Source organism: Oryctolagus cuniculus, chromosome 4, assembly GCF_051225735.1.
Source record: "Oryctolagus cuniculus isolate XC-2025 breed Fujian yellow rabbit chromosome 4, ASM5122573v1, whole genome shotgun sequence".
NCBI classification, from domain to species: domain Eukaryota; kingdom Metazoa; phylum Chordata; class Mammalia; order Lagomorpha; family Leporidae; genus Oryctolagus; species Oryctolagus cuniculus.
The window spans coordinates 34,934,713-34,953,049 of NC_142870.1; the positions used below are offsets into that span (position 1 = coordinate 34,934,713).

The 18,337-nt window shown below is 36.4% G+C and overlaps 1 protein-coding gene across 23 annotated transcripts in view; it reads left to right on the forward strand.

Moving 5' to 3' along the window:
- ROBO2 (roundabout guidance receptor 2) overlaps positions 1 to 18,337 on the forward strand; it is a 1,407,887-nt gene that overhangs the window by 1,344,820 nt on the left and 44,730 nt on the right. For 12 of the 23 annotated variants that reach the window (XM_089330658.1, XM_089330657.1, XM_051859425.3 and 9 more), the window contains 5 exons: positions 757 to 939; positions 8,953 to 8,995; positions 10,784 to 10,911; positions 16,566 to 16,847; positions 17,275 to 17,400. In XM_089330658.1, the coding sequence (XP_089186784.1) occupies positions 757 to 939; positions 8,953 to 8,995; positions 10,784 to 10,911; positions 16,566 to 16,847; positions 17,275 to 17,400 (762 nt within the window). The remainder of the gene's footprint in view (positions 1 to 756; positions 940 to 8,952; positions 8,996 to 10,783; positions 10,912 to 16,565; positions 16,848 to 17,274; positions 17,401 to 18,337) is intronic. The other 11 variants (XM_089330659.1, XM_051859433.3, XM_089330665.1 and 8 more) reach the window with 2 other exon arrangements.

An 18,337-nucleotide genomic window follows, 5' to 3' on the forward strand; every position in this document is an offset into this window, starting at 1 on the left:
TAATTGGCTGTGCCTCTGAGGTCTTTTCCAGGAATTCTGTGCCTAGGCCAGGGTCTTGCAGTATTTCCCCCAATGCTCTCTAGTAATTTGATGGTATTGGGTCATAGATTTAGGTCTTTAATCCATTTTGAATGGACTTTTTGTGTAAAGTGTAAGGTAGGAATCTTGCTTCATATTTTACTCAAATTAGTTTCAAATACTTTAAGGGAGTACAGGAGTTCTCCTTTTTCATGACATTTTATTATGCAGGCTGATCTCTGTGAAAGAATGCTTACATAAGTGTCATTGTTTTATGTAGTATGTATTTTCCAGAAAATTAAAGTATGCTTGACAAAAATAACTAATTTGGTAGAATATTAATAGTATCAAGTTATATTCTTATGAATCATGAACATTTGAATATTGGCAGTGCCATACCAGAGAGGTGATCTGTAAATACCTTGTACTAAATGTAATTTTTAAGGAGAACTGTATTAAAATCAAGCAAAGTTGCTGATACTTCAGTTCCTAGCACTTAATATAACAGGTGGTAAATCAGGAAGTAGTTATGGATCTCAGTTGCAAACCAAAACATAAGGTAACCACATTCTTCTAAATTTATGTTTTGATGTTTCCTTTGAAATATCTAATATGCTTATCAATAATTGTGACAGGTTTGGAACAAAGCAAATACCTGCCTTTGAAGGAACTGTCTGTGCCTTTGGTGCGTCATGTATGTGTTCTTGTGTTTATTTTACTATTATTTTTTTTCCATAGGGGGACGTAATGAAGTTGTTATTACTGAAAATAACAACAGCATAACTGAGCAAATCACTGATGTTGTGAAGCAACCAGCCTTTATAGCTGGGATTGGTGGTGCCTGCTGGGTAATTTTGATGGGTTTTAGCATCTGGTTGTATTGGCGAAGAAAGAAGAGAAAGGGACTCAGTAATTATGCTGGTAAGAGACAATTTCTGGCTAAAAAAGAAAAACCTCTTTCAGAATGTAATGAAATGAATGGAAGGAATGGAATGGAATAAGAAACGTGGGTCTGGGCTTGTTTTGAAATCCTGCCTTGTAAAATGCAATTATGACAACATGCTTTAGTTCACTGCTCTTGACCATAGTGCTTTATGACCAGAAGGCTGTCTTATGGCTCATATCTCCAGTGAAGCATTACAGGAGTACATACTGACAAGATGCCTCACTGTTTTTCTCAACTAGTTCTTCAAAACCATACAAGACCTTACAGGTTAGGGAGCCATTGTGTGAGAACTGGATATAGGCATGACGTTGCTAAAATGCTTAGGAAAAAGAAAAGATTTGAAACATACTTTCCCGTGGGTCAGGATGCATATTGCAACAGGCAATGTCCCAGATGGAAAATATAAACAAGCAAAATCTCACCAGAATTAATAAGACTGATGAGGCATGAAATAAGTGATTTACTATTCACTTAAATAGGGGGTCTCTGTCAATGCAAACAAGCAGCCGTTTATAAGGAAGCAAAAGGAAAAGAAGGAAAAGCAACATAATAAAAAGATGATCCTGGGTGGTTTAATGTTTGCAAAAATGTTTTCTTCTTAAATTCCAAGGCAAAACTTAAATGATTTTAGAATGTATGGCCTTCAAGATATCTCCCAGGCAGAGAGAGAGAAGAAAGAAATGTATAAAGTCAGTGTTTGAGAAAATGAACTTAATACTGAAGTGTCATTTAGTTATATCTGCAATTCATTTTAAATATCTTCTCCAACAATGGCGATAAAACAAAATTGCCTCACAATATTCTATACTTTTAGAATTCATAAAGAAGGAGTCATAATTTTACATTATGCAGCAAATGCTTTTGGAGATTGTTGAAGCTATATTTAATCTTGTAATGTTTTGTAAGATGCATAGATATCAGCATAACTGATTTTGACAGGAGCCTCTTTACTTATTAAGCTTCTAACCTGCTGTATCTTGTAGGAATCTATGCTACTGAGAATGTCTAAATAGTACAAAATGCAAGGGATAGCACTAACTTGGTCATCTTCCTAGTTATTTGACAGCATTTAAATATCATTTGATGATACCATTTTGTCTCATGTCTATATTTTACAAAGATAAAATTTCTTAATTATTGGTTAGAATACACTGGGAGAGTGAGAGGACAGTGGGATAGCATGTCCTTTGGCAAGGAGTGTCTATGTGTGGTCATGCGCTGATGTTGCCATTCTCGTTTCTCATCGGTTGCTGGCTGCCTGCTTCCTTTAGATCTGTACCTAAGTGCCCAGTCGTGTCACGTCAGGAAGAGGGGCTTGGAAATAACTGCTGAGTTTCAGGGTCCCAAACCTTCACAATACTTCAATGTACCTTCTCATTTTGAAGTGCCTCTCTCTACCTTCTCCCCTCTGCCTTCTTCCGGCACCCATCTGTTGTGTGAGTCACCATGTTACGTTTCATCTCTGTGACACACTCGTATAAATCATGTAAAACATCAGGAAGAACTAATTTAATTCAAGGACTATTTTGTGTTTTATCCCTGCACTTGCCTTTCTGGACAATAATAAAAGATGACTGTGCAGTCACTTCAGTGCAGAGTTCCAATACATCCACATTTGGGAGGGTGCCTTTGATCCTCCATGCTTATTCATTCACTCGCTCTTTATAAATAAAATAGCTCTCACAGCTAGTAGGTTTGCACTGTTAGAAATTATAGTAGACAGACTTTTCTTTTTCAACAGCAGTTCTTTGAAAACTCTATGCACTTAATTGGAAAATATCTGTTGGTCTTTGAGCTTGACAAGAATAGTACATTTCCTATCTTCATTTCTCATTGTGATTGATAGCAGTCTGCTTGCTGAAGAACTGCTAACTCAGAAGGTGATACGCCCTTCAAATATTTTGGAAGAAGGCCAAGCCAGGGAAAGGGCTTTCAAAACTTTTATACTTAATTGATAGATGGCCGACTCTCAGAATGGATTTCCTTTTGGCAGATAATTTGCCTTCTAGCAACGGATGTTCTCTTCCAGATGAAAAGCAAATGAAAACCCAAGCTGCGGGTACCTAGCACTGCATCTCAGATGTGGTGAGACTTTGCACACATTCCCTTCCAAAAATGGTCTCTCCTCCATCTTTTAGAATTTTCGTGTTATTATCCTTATACATTGGAAAAGAACAGAATTATTAGTAGGAATGGTTATCAAGATTTATCATATGTTTCTATTTCTGCTATTTCAGGCATGAACAAATAATCCATTTTAAGAACACAAAGATTCTATATGGAACATATATGTTGTTTTTTGTAAATATTTATCAGGAAACCATATATGTTGGTTTTTGTAAATATTTATCAGGAAACCTTCTAATTTTATAAGTATGGAAACTAAATCCAGTATAATTAATGCAATGTGATTTGACTTACCAGATGAAAAGTCTAACATTCCCACAGTGTCACCACATGGTCATATCTAGATAGTCTCAAATCATTGATTCATGAAAGCAGAAATAAATATTTTTTCTAATTAACAGTCAATTTTGGCACTAGTAGGTAAATCTTTATCACAGGATAATTCACTTATTTAAGGCTTCAATTGAAATTATAGACACACAACTTCATATAGTAGAAGATATGATGTAATTTGCATATATTTAATAAAGTTAGACTGACCGAAGTAGTATTGTAAAGCCAGTCACCTTTGTTTTCAGCACTCCCTTTTTCTTATTTCTTCATTCTGAATGTCTTCTTAAGCACTACAGTAGGAAGGGGAAGATATTAACTACTTGGAAGACATAAGAATACCTTGCAGGGTGGAGTTTCTAACTTGGGCAGGATGTCTTCCATGCACCCTACATAGGCAAAAATGTATCCACTCTTTTTATAAAAGGTGTTTGTTTTGTTTAATCTGAAGATGAGAAGGAGAAAGATGGGGGAGGAAGGAAGAGAGAGAGGGAGGGCTCCTAACTTGAGCCCTCTCGCATGTTGCAGAGGCCCACCCAAGCCATCACTGCTGCCTCCCAGAGTCTGCATTAACAGAAAGAGATAGTGAGGAAACAGAGCCGGGTATCCAATCCAGATGCTCTGATGTGGTATGCAGGCATCCTAACGAGAGTCTCAACTTCGATAACAAATGTCCACACAGAATTACTTTTATAATGGCTGCTCTTTTATTTGCTTTCATTTCCAAAAATGATATTTGAACATTTAGAACTAATATATATATATATATATATATAACCTACTACACATTGTTGATTTCATTCTTTGTGTGTCAGAGGAATAACCATATTTATCAGAACATGAATAAATCAGATTATATATGCAATATGACTATCAACAGTCAATTCAACCTTTACATGTAGATGTTCTGGGAGCGTGGGGGCCGGCATTTGGTGCAGCGATATGTGGGACACCTGCATCCCATAGCCTGGCTCCTCCACTTCTGATCCAGCTTCCTGCTAATGTATACCTTGGAAGAAAGCAGGTGATGGCTCAAGTCCTTAGATCCTTGCCACCCATGTCGGAGACTGAGATTTGAGTTCTGGCTACCTGGCTTCAACCTGGCTCAGTCATCTCTATCTTTCTTCCTCTTTTTCAATCTCTTGCATTCAAATAAAAGGAAAATAAATGAATTCAACTGAAATTACTTGGGAGTGATAATTCCTAGGTAATGTGAATGTGTTCTGTTTCTTTCCATGGCAGAAAGTAGAGAATTCCCCCGGAACAGTCTGACACACTTCTGTGTTTTTCATATTTATTCTTTCTTTAAATACTTAAAATACAAATATGCAATGCAGATTTACCCATGGCCCAAACATGGACAACTTGAACACAAAAAGTATCCCTGTATCTCATGTTCTATATGAAATAATACTCTTTTCTAGAACAACACACAATGTTATTTACCCTAAGTTTCATTGACTGCTAGCAATCTACTGCCTGTGGGGTTCCTGACTGCTAGACATTGACTACTTTAGTTGTTAGAAAGGGAAGAGTAATTGTAAAGATATTTGGGCAGAAAATAATAATTGAGTAAATATTTGATTATATCTATAATAGTGTTTGAAAATAGAAAATGAACTTTGTAAGCTTGAGGAAAAGCCATGTAGCTTTCAGATGGATTACATATAGCTAGCTATATTCTATGTTATAACTGTATCATGACCTTTATGAAGGCTGCATGATTCTTTTCAAAGCAGTTCTATTGATAGTCCCATTTACAATTTCAGAACTCATCAACTTTTTAATGAGAGTAAATTTATTTTTACCTTTAAAAGGGTAAGTTACATTTTATGAATATTGTCCCTGTGAATAGCAAATTTTATGACATTCAGTAAACATGTACAACTTAATATGAGTGAGTAAATTATAGACTGTTTAGCTCTTCACATACAGAGTTTTAAGGCCACTGATGAAATATAATTTATTTGACTAAACTATCCAAAGGCAGCTTAAAGATTTGATGGAATTTTTATACTCTGATTATCTGGGCTGAGTTAATACTTATTAAAGAGGATTAATCTACATTCCTTATCAGGGAAGGGCATGGAGCTTGGGTACTACATTAAAGTTTCCATTTGGAGTGGGAAAATGTGACCCACTAGAGATAGGCACTCTGGAGTCTTCCTTTCCTCAAAATGTCAACTTGCCATGTAGCTATGTTCCCATCCCTTGTCCCCCAATTTTAGCTGGCATAGATAAGAATTAATCCTGCTAAGTCATATTAGAGGTACTTTGCCTATGATATAACCTTGAAAAATCTTTTTACTTTGTATCCTTTATAAAAATTGCAAGAAATGCAAACTATTTCATGCAATTCTAAAACATTTTGCATTGTCATGTCTGTGGAAACCTTAAGCACTATTCATATAGTTGTAGGTAACATCTCTAGCTGGTATTCCATGCTATTTCTTATTTTAGATACTAGCAGAGACCCCTGACTAAGATTCACAGTTATTGCAAATTACCTCTGATCAATTGTCATCAAAATTGTGACAAAAATAAGATTATCCAATCACCTTCCCACCCTGCTTTCCTTTTACTTCAAGGCAAATGTTTCCTTGAAATGAGAACCACCTCAAAATAGTTTTCAGTTTGCTGTGGCATTTGTTTTTGCTGATCAAAGTTCCAGATTTAAGTTCCATTTTAGGAATTCTAATTGTTTATTCTTATTTGTAGTCTGCTTTTAATCTCAAGATCTAATAGAACTCAGTTACTTTTGCTCCATTTTTTCAAAATCTGAAAGTTTTGGAGCACAGGGTAAAAAGGAAACTTGAAAAAGTGTCCCCTTTTTACCCTGGACTTAAAAAAACACAACTGAACAACTCATTATGATAAAATGTGTGTTGTGGGTGTTTTGGGACAGAAACAGAAAATGGAAGGCTCTCTTGTATACCAAGTTGTGTAAGGTTATTTAAGTTAGTCAACCATGTCTACAATAAAAATGCCAATGAATTTTTGCCTTTGTGTAGTTGAGAAACAGAAATACAAAGATAAATGTGTTTATAGAATAATATAGATTATTAGCAGTTTAGAACTATTTGAAAAAAAAAGTTTTAATGATGATCAGAATGGAAACAAAATAAAGATGTACTGAATACTGAATATTAAAAGCTTTGAAATTTAAATTCTTTTACTCATCACATTCAATTCTTAATAGACAAATATGGACTGTACCACATGTCCTGTATTCCAACATGTCTACAAATCAGCCTTAGTAAATGAGACTTTTTTTTTTTATAAGGTTTTCAGTAACATCCTAGTACTTGAAATTTTATATTTTATGGAGACTTTGCCTTTGGTTACTTTGTAAATGTTTTGTACAACTCAATTTTTCTACCTCTGCTGTACTGGTGCTCTTTTCTTTTGATGTTATTCATTGCTTTGGCAGTGACATAAAGTTTGAGTAGGGAAAAAGGAGCATTTAAGTGCAAGAGAATGGTTTAGTTCTTCACACATCTACTAAACAACACATTTTGAGGTGTAGCCCATCTGAGCCTGCTAATTTGCATATTCACAATGATATTCACAGCATCAGCATCCTCTGAACTCTCTCTTAACAGACTAAAACACTTACTTGATAGTCCATTAAAAAAACCACATAACCAGAAAGTCACATCAGATGGAAAGCTAATTAGCTGTAGTGTTTTTACATTGTGTGTATGTATGTGTCCCCTAATAAGGCCTTTGTTTAATACTGCCAGTGCTCAATTCTTTTCATTAATTGTTTCAGATTAATGCTTTTCTGTTGAGGGATTTTATTGAAGGGGTACAATGTGGTACAGATACAGTGCTGATCCTAGATTCCCAGCACTTGTGAGCCTTTAGGGATCAGTATTTTTCCAGATGCTGTAAGGAGTTATCTGGAACAAGCCCCAGACAACTGCAAAGATTATGTCAGGGTTGTTTTACAATTCATTTGGGATGCTACCTGAAATGCTGACTGGGGCAATATATTTTGGGTACTAACAAGACGTTGCTGAAAGCCCTGATAGACCTCAGAAATGGAATCATATTGCCTATTATGATATAGAGTTAATGTATTAGATGGTCTTACACAATGAACAGGAGAATTGATTTGAAAATTTACAAAATTTAGAGTGTATATATTTGACAGCCCAAACTTGAGAAACAGAAGGATTATGGAGTCATTCACTTAAAGAGTACTAACTATGCATGTTAAGTAGGGATGTACCCTCAGTTTATATAAAATATGAATCAATTAATAAACCATTTATTTTTTTCCCTTACTCATCTGATAAAAAAGTCATAGTAAATACAATTAGTATCTTCCAAAGATAGGGTGTTTGGCTTCACAGTTGTGAAAATGGTACATAATTTTTTCATCCCTAGGCATTAGTTTATCTAATACATGTTAATTTTGGTCAGAACTACAAGTTCACTGCCATTTTGGCATCTATGAACTTCCAAATAAATTTCTTTTCCATAATTTTCTGGGTAAGTAATTTAGTAACAAAATCTGATCCAAACTTAAATGAAGCTACTTATAGACTTTATCCCAGTAATTGCAAATGTTCACATTTCATTACAGAAATACTAAATAATTCTCAATAAAATCTTCTGACTCAGACCCTGTATGTCGTGTGTAAAGTGTATTACCTTTATCTTATAGGAGTCATTTTGAAGTCCAAATACATTTAGCTGCAAAGGTATGGATAAAGGATAATGGACCTGCTATATAGGTTCTTTGGCCAATCCTTGAAATCTAGTTTCACGTTATTGGCTTTGTGGAATGGAAACTATTGGCCTTCGGAGTGGATTCACTGACCATGGGTCTAACTAGATGTTTGTTAGTGTTGCTAATAAGTTCCATAGTTTTAGAAAGAGTTGAGCTTTGCAATCATCACATACAATTATACAATGCCCAGTATCAAGTATTTGAAAATTTAATTTTTATGAGTACCTTATTCTCTATTAATTATAGCTCATGTCTATTGTAATTATTACTATTCAACTCATTGTGCTTATAAGAGTCTGAAAGGATCTGTGATGGTGAGAAATATGTAATCAGTAAGTATCTGTTTCCCTTGTTCATTGGAAGCACAGTACCTGCTTGAACTCCCCTTTTCCAATTTTAGTTATGTGTATTATGCCTGATGCCTTCTAATTAAGATAGTGTGTGTCAAGAATCAACATGTTGATTTGATAATTACACATTAAGGTTATGTCGATCTTCTAATACCTCTATACATATATAGTACTTGTAACCGTATTACACATCTAAAAACAAATTGCCACTTTAACTTAACCATGCATTTGAGTTGAAGAATCTTAAAATAGCCTCCTAATGTTGGAGTAAGTAATGGCTTTACCCTGAGTCAACTCACTGCTTGTTGCTCTCTGTACAATTATGTTAATTATATTTTGTTAAAATTCCCAGAGGCCTCAGTTCAAGACTAAGTCCAATATGTAGCTGTTATTAATTGTAATTAATATTGACTACGTGTGTGTCTGTCTTTTTTTTTTAACAGTTACATTTCAAAGAGGAGATGGAGGACTAATGAGCAATGGAAGGTAGGTTAAGGAGATTTTTTTAAATTTTTATGTTTACTTGGGACTGTGGAAATTCTATAGTAAGAGGCTATTACTGTAATAAACGATCACTTATAAGTCTGAGAATTCTAGGAGGAATTAAATGACTTACCATGAGGTTTAGTGATCTATCTGTTGTGCACTTTAGAGGAATCAAATCCAGATGTTTCATATCTCCCAGATGCCCCTGAAGAAATTAGTAGTAAATATCACAAGGAATGTGTTCATTTGTTAGCAGGATGTTTATTGCATTAATTAGACATTAGCAAATGAAGTTGCTGTTGTTTAAGACTCCTTATTGGCTCTCACTAAATTGCTGTGAGTGAACAATTACACATAATCGATCACAAAGTAAATGATTCATGGATGATGAATAGGCTGTGGATTGATAGGACTGGATTCCACAACTTTGGATACTCAATTGAAATTGATAAAAGCTGATAACAAACCCATATATCCTCATCTATTTTCTCTTTGCCAATATGGAGATTGTAATTAGGCTGCGGTAATAACTTCCAATCTCCCATTTAATCAATATTTTAGCAAAAAGAGATTAAGTCTAATGAGAGCTAGTGACTGTAGCAAGAAAACAGTCGGATCCCCTTATTGCAGTTACCATAGAAACACATGTTTCTCTTAGGGATTGTACCAGAAGGGGTTTACCAAAAATAAATAAATAAAAAGTACAATGATTATAGATGTTGTATTTCTTTGTAAATATGCTAACAATCTGGAAAAGTATCAGATCTCATCTTTTATATTAAAGGAGAAGTTTTTTATTAAATATGATGGGGCAGCAGTTTCCCCTGTGCAGTATACTCACATTTCGGATCTGATCACAGTGGATCTTTTATTACCTTTAAGAAAACCAATTAAGGCCAGCACCGTGGCTCACTAGGCTAATCCTCCGCCTTGCGGCGCTGGCACACCGGGTTCTAGTCCTGGTCGGGGCGCCGGATTTTGTCCCGGTTGCCCCTCTTCCAGGCCAGCTCTCTGCTGTGGCCTGGGAGTGCAGTGGAGAATGGCCCAAGTGCTTGGGCCCTGCACCCCATGGGAGACCAGGATAAGTACCTGGCTCCTGCCATCGGATTAGCGCAGTGCGCCAGCCGCGGTGGCCATTGGAGGGTGAACCAACGGCAAAAGGAAGACCTTTCTGTCTCTCTCTCTCTCACTGTCCACTCTGCCTGTCAAAAAAAAAAAAAACCAAAAAACCAATTAAGACACTCTTGATATTTTGCAATGTAGAAAACTTGGAGATGTTCTATTGATGGAACAGTATATGTAGTGTCCATTGATTTCCCTGAAGTTCCTTGCCTCTGATTTAAGCATGAGAGCTCACAACAAGGGCTACCACCTAGTGGGGACAGATTCATATGGGGGCCTCAGGAATTAAGGAAGGAATCATCCCAAGTCCTGGAAATGGCGGATCCTGAAAAGTCACTCTGAGCAGTTGTTCCCTTGGGACACCAGTTTATCATCACCCCATAAGTGCTACTATGTAACTGATTCCCTCCAATTTCAGGGCAAACAACTGAACTCCTTGGGCTTTCGGCAGAATCCTAAACAAGGTCTCTGTGCTTCCACTGACAGTTGATCTATATATAGCCTTAATGAACTGCTGAAGTTCCTTAATTCTTGGGAGCTTACACATTTTAATTTGAAGTCAATTAAAATCTTCTTAAATGCCTTAACCTGTTTTAGGGCAAGAGCCAGGTGTCAAAAACTTGTGTTGAGTTCAATATGTTGATTTCCTTCTAATTTCTGTCTTAGCCGTCCAGGTCTTCTAAATGCTGGTGATCCCAGTTATCCGTGGCTTGCTGATTCATGGCCGGCCACAAGCTTGCCAGTAAACAACAGCAACAGTGGCGCAAACGAAATTGGGAATTTTGGCCGTGGAGGTAAGCTGTGTTGGTTTTCAAAATGCTGTGTTTTTACTCTCCTCTATTTAAATGTATGTATTTATGGTTATATTTTTAAAGAATATTTTCTCCCATATTTAAAGTTCATGAAGCACAGGTACTAAAGTGCTACACATTTGCTAAGTGTTTTAATATGGAAATACTGTCTTGATATTACCTTGAGTGAAACCAAGTTCTTAAAGAAGTGATTACCATATAAGAAGATAACAATTCATGGTACATTTTGTTTTCTGCAATATTATTACAGGGTTACTGAGATCAAGAACTCTGTTGCTAAAATTAGGGCTTATACTTTTGATCTAGACATTTCACATCTCTATGTTATCACTCAACAAATACTTATTGAGCACCTCCCCTGTGCCTAGTAATATGGCAGACATAAAAGTGTAATATAATTATGTTATATGAAGAAATGATCCTTGTTCTCATGTACTATGTCATGTAAGGAAAAGATAGCCTGGTCAGTATGACCACAAGTTGGGAGAGATCGTTTTATACTTCTATAATTGACAACTGGTATCCCAAATGAAAAATAATAATAAACAGCTGACATGTGAAAACTTCCAAAATTGGCTGTTGTAATCTTCTTGATAGGATTTTATAAGGAGATGAATTTGGACCCACTGTAAATAACTACCACAGCCCACTGACTCACTATTGCATCCAGGTAGTGGGAATGAGATGGGATTAGAGAAGGATGGGCAGAGAAGGACAGCCTGTCACGCCCTTGATTGGCTTGGCAGGTTCATCTTAATTTTCCATCATTCAACGATGGAAGAGATAGTGAAAGGACTTGCACTGCCTTGCCAAAAAGGCTACCATTGGGAGTCACAGAGCTCTATGAAGGAAGAATTATGTGGATGTCTGAAGGGGAAATAGAAATTAATTGAAATATGAAAAAGTTTGTGGAGAAGAAATTACCATATTTTAAAGTCCAGGAATAAGAGAGACATTGAGCTATTTGAGTAACGGATGAATTTCCTAATGGTTCAAACATAAAGTACAGGCCACAGAGGTGGTAAAAAAAATACAGATATATGGATACCAGAGGACATTCTAAGTCACAAAAACAGTTTAAACTTTGTTGAAAGGGTAACCAGAAACTGTTGATGAATCCTTAAGAGGAGAATGCTGGAATCCATGTAATGTTTAGGTCATCCAGTCTGCTGCTAGGTAGAGAACAGAGTAAGAGGAGAAAACTGGGCTGATTAATTAGGACAGGGATGTAATCCCAGCAAATTTGGATCATCTCACTGGAAGATTTTACAATTTCTCGAGTTAACTCAGGAAAACCAGGGCAATGCTAAGCCATTCAAAGACTGATGTAAGCCTCAGGGTAGGGGTTTCATATGTATCTGGGTATAACCATATTGACTTAGAAAAATAATTATGGATACTGGCACTGTCTCCTTAAGAGTGGATTACCAATACATTTAAATATAATAAATGTGGTATTTCAAATAGTAGAGTTACTAATGTTCTGTAAGTCTGCATTTTATCAAAACCAACTATAAGAAGAACTCCTTCCTCTTCTCCAAGTAAAGTATAGACAATAACCATCCCTAGCTTGTAGGTGTGTAATAGGATTAAATAGATGACTCTGCAGGTTCAGCAGAGTGGGACATGCAATCAGTGCTCAGTAGGCATAGTGGGGTAAGTGAGAGACTAGAAAATAAGTTATATGACTCCGTATCTTCCTGTTCCCTCTGCAAACCTGCACACCTCGGGTAGGATTTTTCACTTGCCCAGAAACTCTGAACGGTAGCCTCCCTGGCGTCACCGCACTTGGAGCACATGTAGGCTGGCACTCAAGCATAGTGGATTTCTGTAGCCGAGCCTCTCTTCTCCGAGAAAGAAAATGCCCCTCCCAAGGCACACATCCCGATTTTGCCAAAAACAATTCAGTCCCCAAAGCTTTTACCAATCAAGGACTAGCTGCTGTTTTGATCTGTTGTGTCAGAATAGCACATTGTTTTATCTTTATATCAAGAAAGAAATGCCCAAAGATGAAAAAAATCTTTTTTTAAAAAGTTTTTTTAGTGGCTACATTAACATCCAAAATGTCTTGGTGTAATTTAAACTGAGGATACTTTTCGTAAATTTGCAAATATTTTTTCTCCTATTTCTACCTCAGTTTCATGACATGAAATAGTTCACGGATGAACATGAAGGCCAGCACAAAATCTTTGCACAGCTTATTATATCTCTGTTCAGTGTTATAGCCATTTTTTTAAAACTTTTATTTAATGAATATAGATTTCCAAAGTACAGCTTATGGATTACAATGGCTTCCCCCCCATAACGTCCCTCCCACCCGCAACCCTCCCCTTTCCCACTCCTCTCCCCTTCCATTCACATCAAGATACATTTTCATTTCTCTTTATATACAGAAGATCAGTTTAGCATACATTAAGTAAAGATTTCAACAGTTTGCTCCCACACAGAAACATAAAGTGAAAAATACTGTTTGAGTACTAGTTATAGCATTAAATCTCAATGTACAGCGCACTAAGGACAGAGATCCTACATGAGGAGTAAGTGCACAGTGACTCCTGTTGTTGACTTAACAAATTGACACTCTTGTTTATGGCCTCAGTAATCACCCTAGGCTCTTGTCATGAGCTGCCAAGGCTATGGAAGCCCCCTGAGTTCACTGACTCTGATCATATTTAGACAAGGCCATGGTCAAAGTGGAAGTTCTTTCCTCCCTTCAGAGAAAGGTACCTCCTTCTTTGATGACCCGTTCTTTCCACTGGGATCTCACTCGTGGAGATCTTTCATTTTTTTTTTTTTTTCCCCAGAGTGTCTTGGCTTTCCATGCCTGAAATACTCTCATGGGCTTTTAAGCATTTACTATTTTCCAGAAATATTGTCAAAATTTTTTGCAAGATTTCCTTTGATTTGCTTTGCATAATTTTGTGTGACATCGATAATCGTTTCCATTTTAAAAGTCAAGAAACTAAAGTTTATCAAGAAGAATAACTTGAGATCTAGGTGCAGGATGCAGATCGGCTTTCCAAGCCTAGGCTCTTCTGTGCTCAAAGATGAATTAACACGGATAACTGTGCAACCATATCCAATTAGAACCACATATCCTGACATTTTCCCTTTAAGAGTAGAATACCAAATGCATGTCTGGATACAATGAAAATTGTATTTGAACGATAAATTTATTAATTATTATATCATGATTTGCCAATGCCAACTGTAACAAACTCATGTAACCAATCAACGAGTGCTTACTCTCTTTGCAAGATCAGGTGAGGAATTATGGAAAATGCAGACATAAATGCCATATACTCCTGTCCTCAAGTAATTTATAATTCAGTGGAGAAGGCAACTATTCATAAAAATAACTGTATGAGGTCAAAAATAATAAATGCAGAAGAGTAAGGGTAACCAAGGGGCTGACAATTACTGACCGAATGAGTCAGTAATTCCGGCTAGAGTGTAGTGTTTCTATAATTGCGAGGTTTCAAACACCAGTGTTAGTAAGCCTCAGTCAGCCAGCCTACAGCATTAGATGGGGAATTAGGACTTGGAGAGATGGAAAATAGAAAATTCTGCCTAAAGATGGCAGCACCTATTCAGGTCCAGCCTTCTGACAGGAAAGCTGCCCAGAGTTCCAAACCATCTGATGCTGAAGAACTTTCCTCCACATCCAAATATTCATGCATAATCTTCCAATATTTCAATTTTTGGATATAATTCAGTTTAGTTTTTGAAAATGTGGGAGTGATCAAATAATATTTGAAGAAAATGGGTAGCCCCCAAATCAGTATAAAGCACTTGGATTTGAAAACTGTCTATAATTTAATGCAGCAGGGAGAGAGAGATTTGCCTTCCAGAGCCATACTAGCTTTGGCTTTTTAGAGTAGTACTATGTGGAGTTACATTCTTGAACCATTTTACTCTATAATTTATCATTTGAGCACACAACTATTTTATGCAAAAGCTTGCAGCTAAAGTATTTTACAATCTCAAACTAAAGCTTTGGAATCCTCAGATTCAAAGGATCTGAAACTGGGATCCAAGTTGGAAAATCATTTCTAGTTACTATTTATTCATCATCAAAAAAATTGGTGGAAATGTCAAAAAGAGAAGTCTGAAAACTTACCCAGAGTGAGGGATCTATTTTGTCCAATCTTAACGTAATAAGTAATAAATATTTTAAGAACAAAAGTGATACTTACACTGGAAAGTGAAATATGCTTGTTCTACATCAAATTTTATAATTATTTTATACTTAAAAGCAAAATGAGCAAGAAGGTAGTTGTGAAATGCTGAACTCCAAAAGCAAGTTCACCTGCTTTCAACCTGCTGAAATGTTATAAATTTGGATATGTTTAACAATCAAAATGATATGTGTGTAAAATATTTATTTCAACAGAATACGTATCCACTTAATTGTGAAGCAAATTACGATTCTTTACTTCAAAACCATCAGAAAGATTGAAATTATACAGTGTACAAAACATAAATTTCCTGTAACTGTTGCTAAAGAAGACAAATTTTAGCTTTTATAAGATGAAAATGCAAAACCAATAGTTTGTGTGAATCTTTCAGATGCTACTGAGTATCATCAAATCTAAAAGTTTTAAGGTAGTTGAAAATTTTTTCTAATGAAGTCAAGTAGTTAGATGACCTTAAGTCCCATGAAGTGTGGTTTTAGAACATATATGATTAAGGGATGTACTATAATTAGTGTCACTTAACTCTACAGGATTGAAAATAGTGTTATCTAGTGATTTCCTTTTTAGATTCACTTAGTAGCTTTATTCTGAAAAGAGAAAGTAAGAGCTCAGGAGAAAGGTGGCAGATCTGAATTATAAAGTATCGTGTAAAGATAATTCAGCATACCAAAATGATAAATGGACTGATTTATATTCACTGTTGTTCCTGAAGTTTAATTTTACTCTTGCTGTATTACAACGTGAAACTATAATTCTCCACTTCTAAGAGTTGATAGCATAAATTAAACTCACCGACCACTCAGATTGCTTTTTCTATAGTTAAATCCTGCCGTATTGTGAAAATGACTTATCATGAAAATTTTCCTTTGTTATCCAAGAAAAAAAATGTTTTCTACCATTAGTTTTTTCCCTGTCTGGAGCTATGACATCAGATCATATGAACAGCAAGTTAAAACTTCAAAAAAATGTACGTTCTAGTCAGGATAGAGTACTTTTGGAAATCTTTCCAACTATTCAGCAGTAGCAGTCCATGTGTTTTGGGGTAAATTGAAAAGAGATGTTTTCATCTCTGAGTTATAGAGCTTCTTTTATCACTGTTTCCGGGAAACGCTAGCACTTTTGTTGCTTCTGAAACAGAATGAACACCTGAATGCATTTTGCAGTAGTGAAATATCCCAAACTTCCCATTCATGGTTGGAGCAAATGGGGGATGGGGTACGTTAAGCAGTGAGACATGAAGGGCGAGCTGTAGGCCTGCCTGTCACCGAGCTGATAGCTTGGCGACGGTTGTATATCATCTACCCTTCATTGGCTCATGAAGCCCGTTTCAGCGGAAATGCAAACGTGCTGCATGACACAAGTATTTTTCATCCTCAGTCCTGATAGTTTGGGGCTTCCTGTGCATCATTAAATTGTTTCATTCCCCTATGTTCCCCACAGATGTGCTGCCACCAGTTCCAGGCCAAGGGGATAAAACAGCAACAATGCTCTCAGATGGAGCCATTTATAGCAGCATTGACTTCACGACCAAAACCACTTACAACAGTTCCAGCCAAATAACACAGGCTACCCCATATGCCACAACACAGATCTTGCATTCTAACAGCATACATGAACTGGCTGTTGATCTGCCTGATCCACAATGGAAAAGCTCCATTCAGCAAAAAACAGATCTGATGGGATTTGGTTATTCTCTGCCTGATCAGAACAAAGGTAACAATGGTGAGTCAGGTCCTTGTGTTCCTGCGGAGTTGTTTTCATATCATTTGTGCATGAGATAGAAGTTGGTGTCTGTTGTTTGACTATGTGATTCATTACCAGGTTTACTTCCTAAACTAAAAAAAGATATACCAGCATGTATTCAGTACCTTGAACAATCCCTACCACCACCACCACCACCACCACCACCACCGTCTTCGGCCACCACTGCCACCATCACACACCAACACCTATCGGTTTCATTCCTTTAGCTCTTTTCCAATATGATGACCAGCAATCCATCTCTAATTCCATTAGGACAGGATAGACAAAAACATTCCTCCACTCTCCCCAACATCTGCTTCTGAGTTGCTAACTGCATGTTCTGCATGGGCTTGTGCTGTGAACTAATCACATAATACCACTATGACCTCTGCCCTTTAACCCTTAGCCTTACTTTACATCCCTGACTACCGATTGGCTGAGGGATTGTCTAATAGAATGCCACACAACCAGTCACAGGATTTCAGCACCACCAGCTCTCACAACAGCTCAGAAAGGAGTGGCAGTCTCTCAGGTTGGTCTCATCACAGTAAGGAGAACTATTTGTTTGTCACCAGCATATGACCTGTGTTCCTAATCGTCATGAAGAAGTGCAGAATCACAACTCTATGTCAGGCATTTATCTTTCAAATGAAGATAGTACTTTATCCTAATTAAATCATGCTCTGGCGAGGTGGCAGTAGAAGGAATAAAAATCACTGTCACCTTTTTACTGTACAAGGATGTCTTTAAAGAAAAATATTCTCTTTTCTGAGTACTCTTGATTAAAGAGCAGATGAGTCTGATCTGCCTTGAACCTACGTAAAAGTCAAGAGAACTTTATAATGACATCTTACATGAAAGTCAGTTCCATGTTATAGGTACTGAAATCTGAATTCAACTGAAATGAAAGTGAATTAGGGACTACTCATAATATTAGGGTCCTTCCTGTTTTTTAACCATCTATCCAAAATATCATGTAATAGAATTTAGTGTACATTGAATGGCATAATAATGCACTAAACAGGATTATTAACATAGGGAATTGCTATCAATATTTAATAGCCAGTAAAATCCCTGTAAACTTTGATATTGATCATTATCTTATGCTGTAAATTTTAATATATATTTGAGGTATATCATATAAGTGATAATCTATAACATACATATTATAAAGTACATGTGCAGAATGTTACTGGACAGAAATGTACACCTGTTGTAATCAGTGTCAGTGACATCTTCCTTGCTCAAAACTGCTGCCTGTAAAATAAGGTAACTGTAGTAGACTTGCTCTACCTTCCAATCATAACATTGACACTGGAATAATCACCAGCCATAGAGGACTTTATCTGAATATTTCTAATTAATTCTGTGACTCTGATTACTAATGTGTTCAGATTCATTGTATGCTCTTTTCTTTAATTTCAGGTTCCCAGCAAAAGATTAGAGTGTGTTAAATGTGACATGTCACA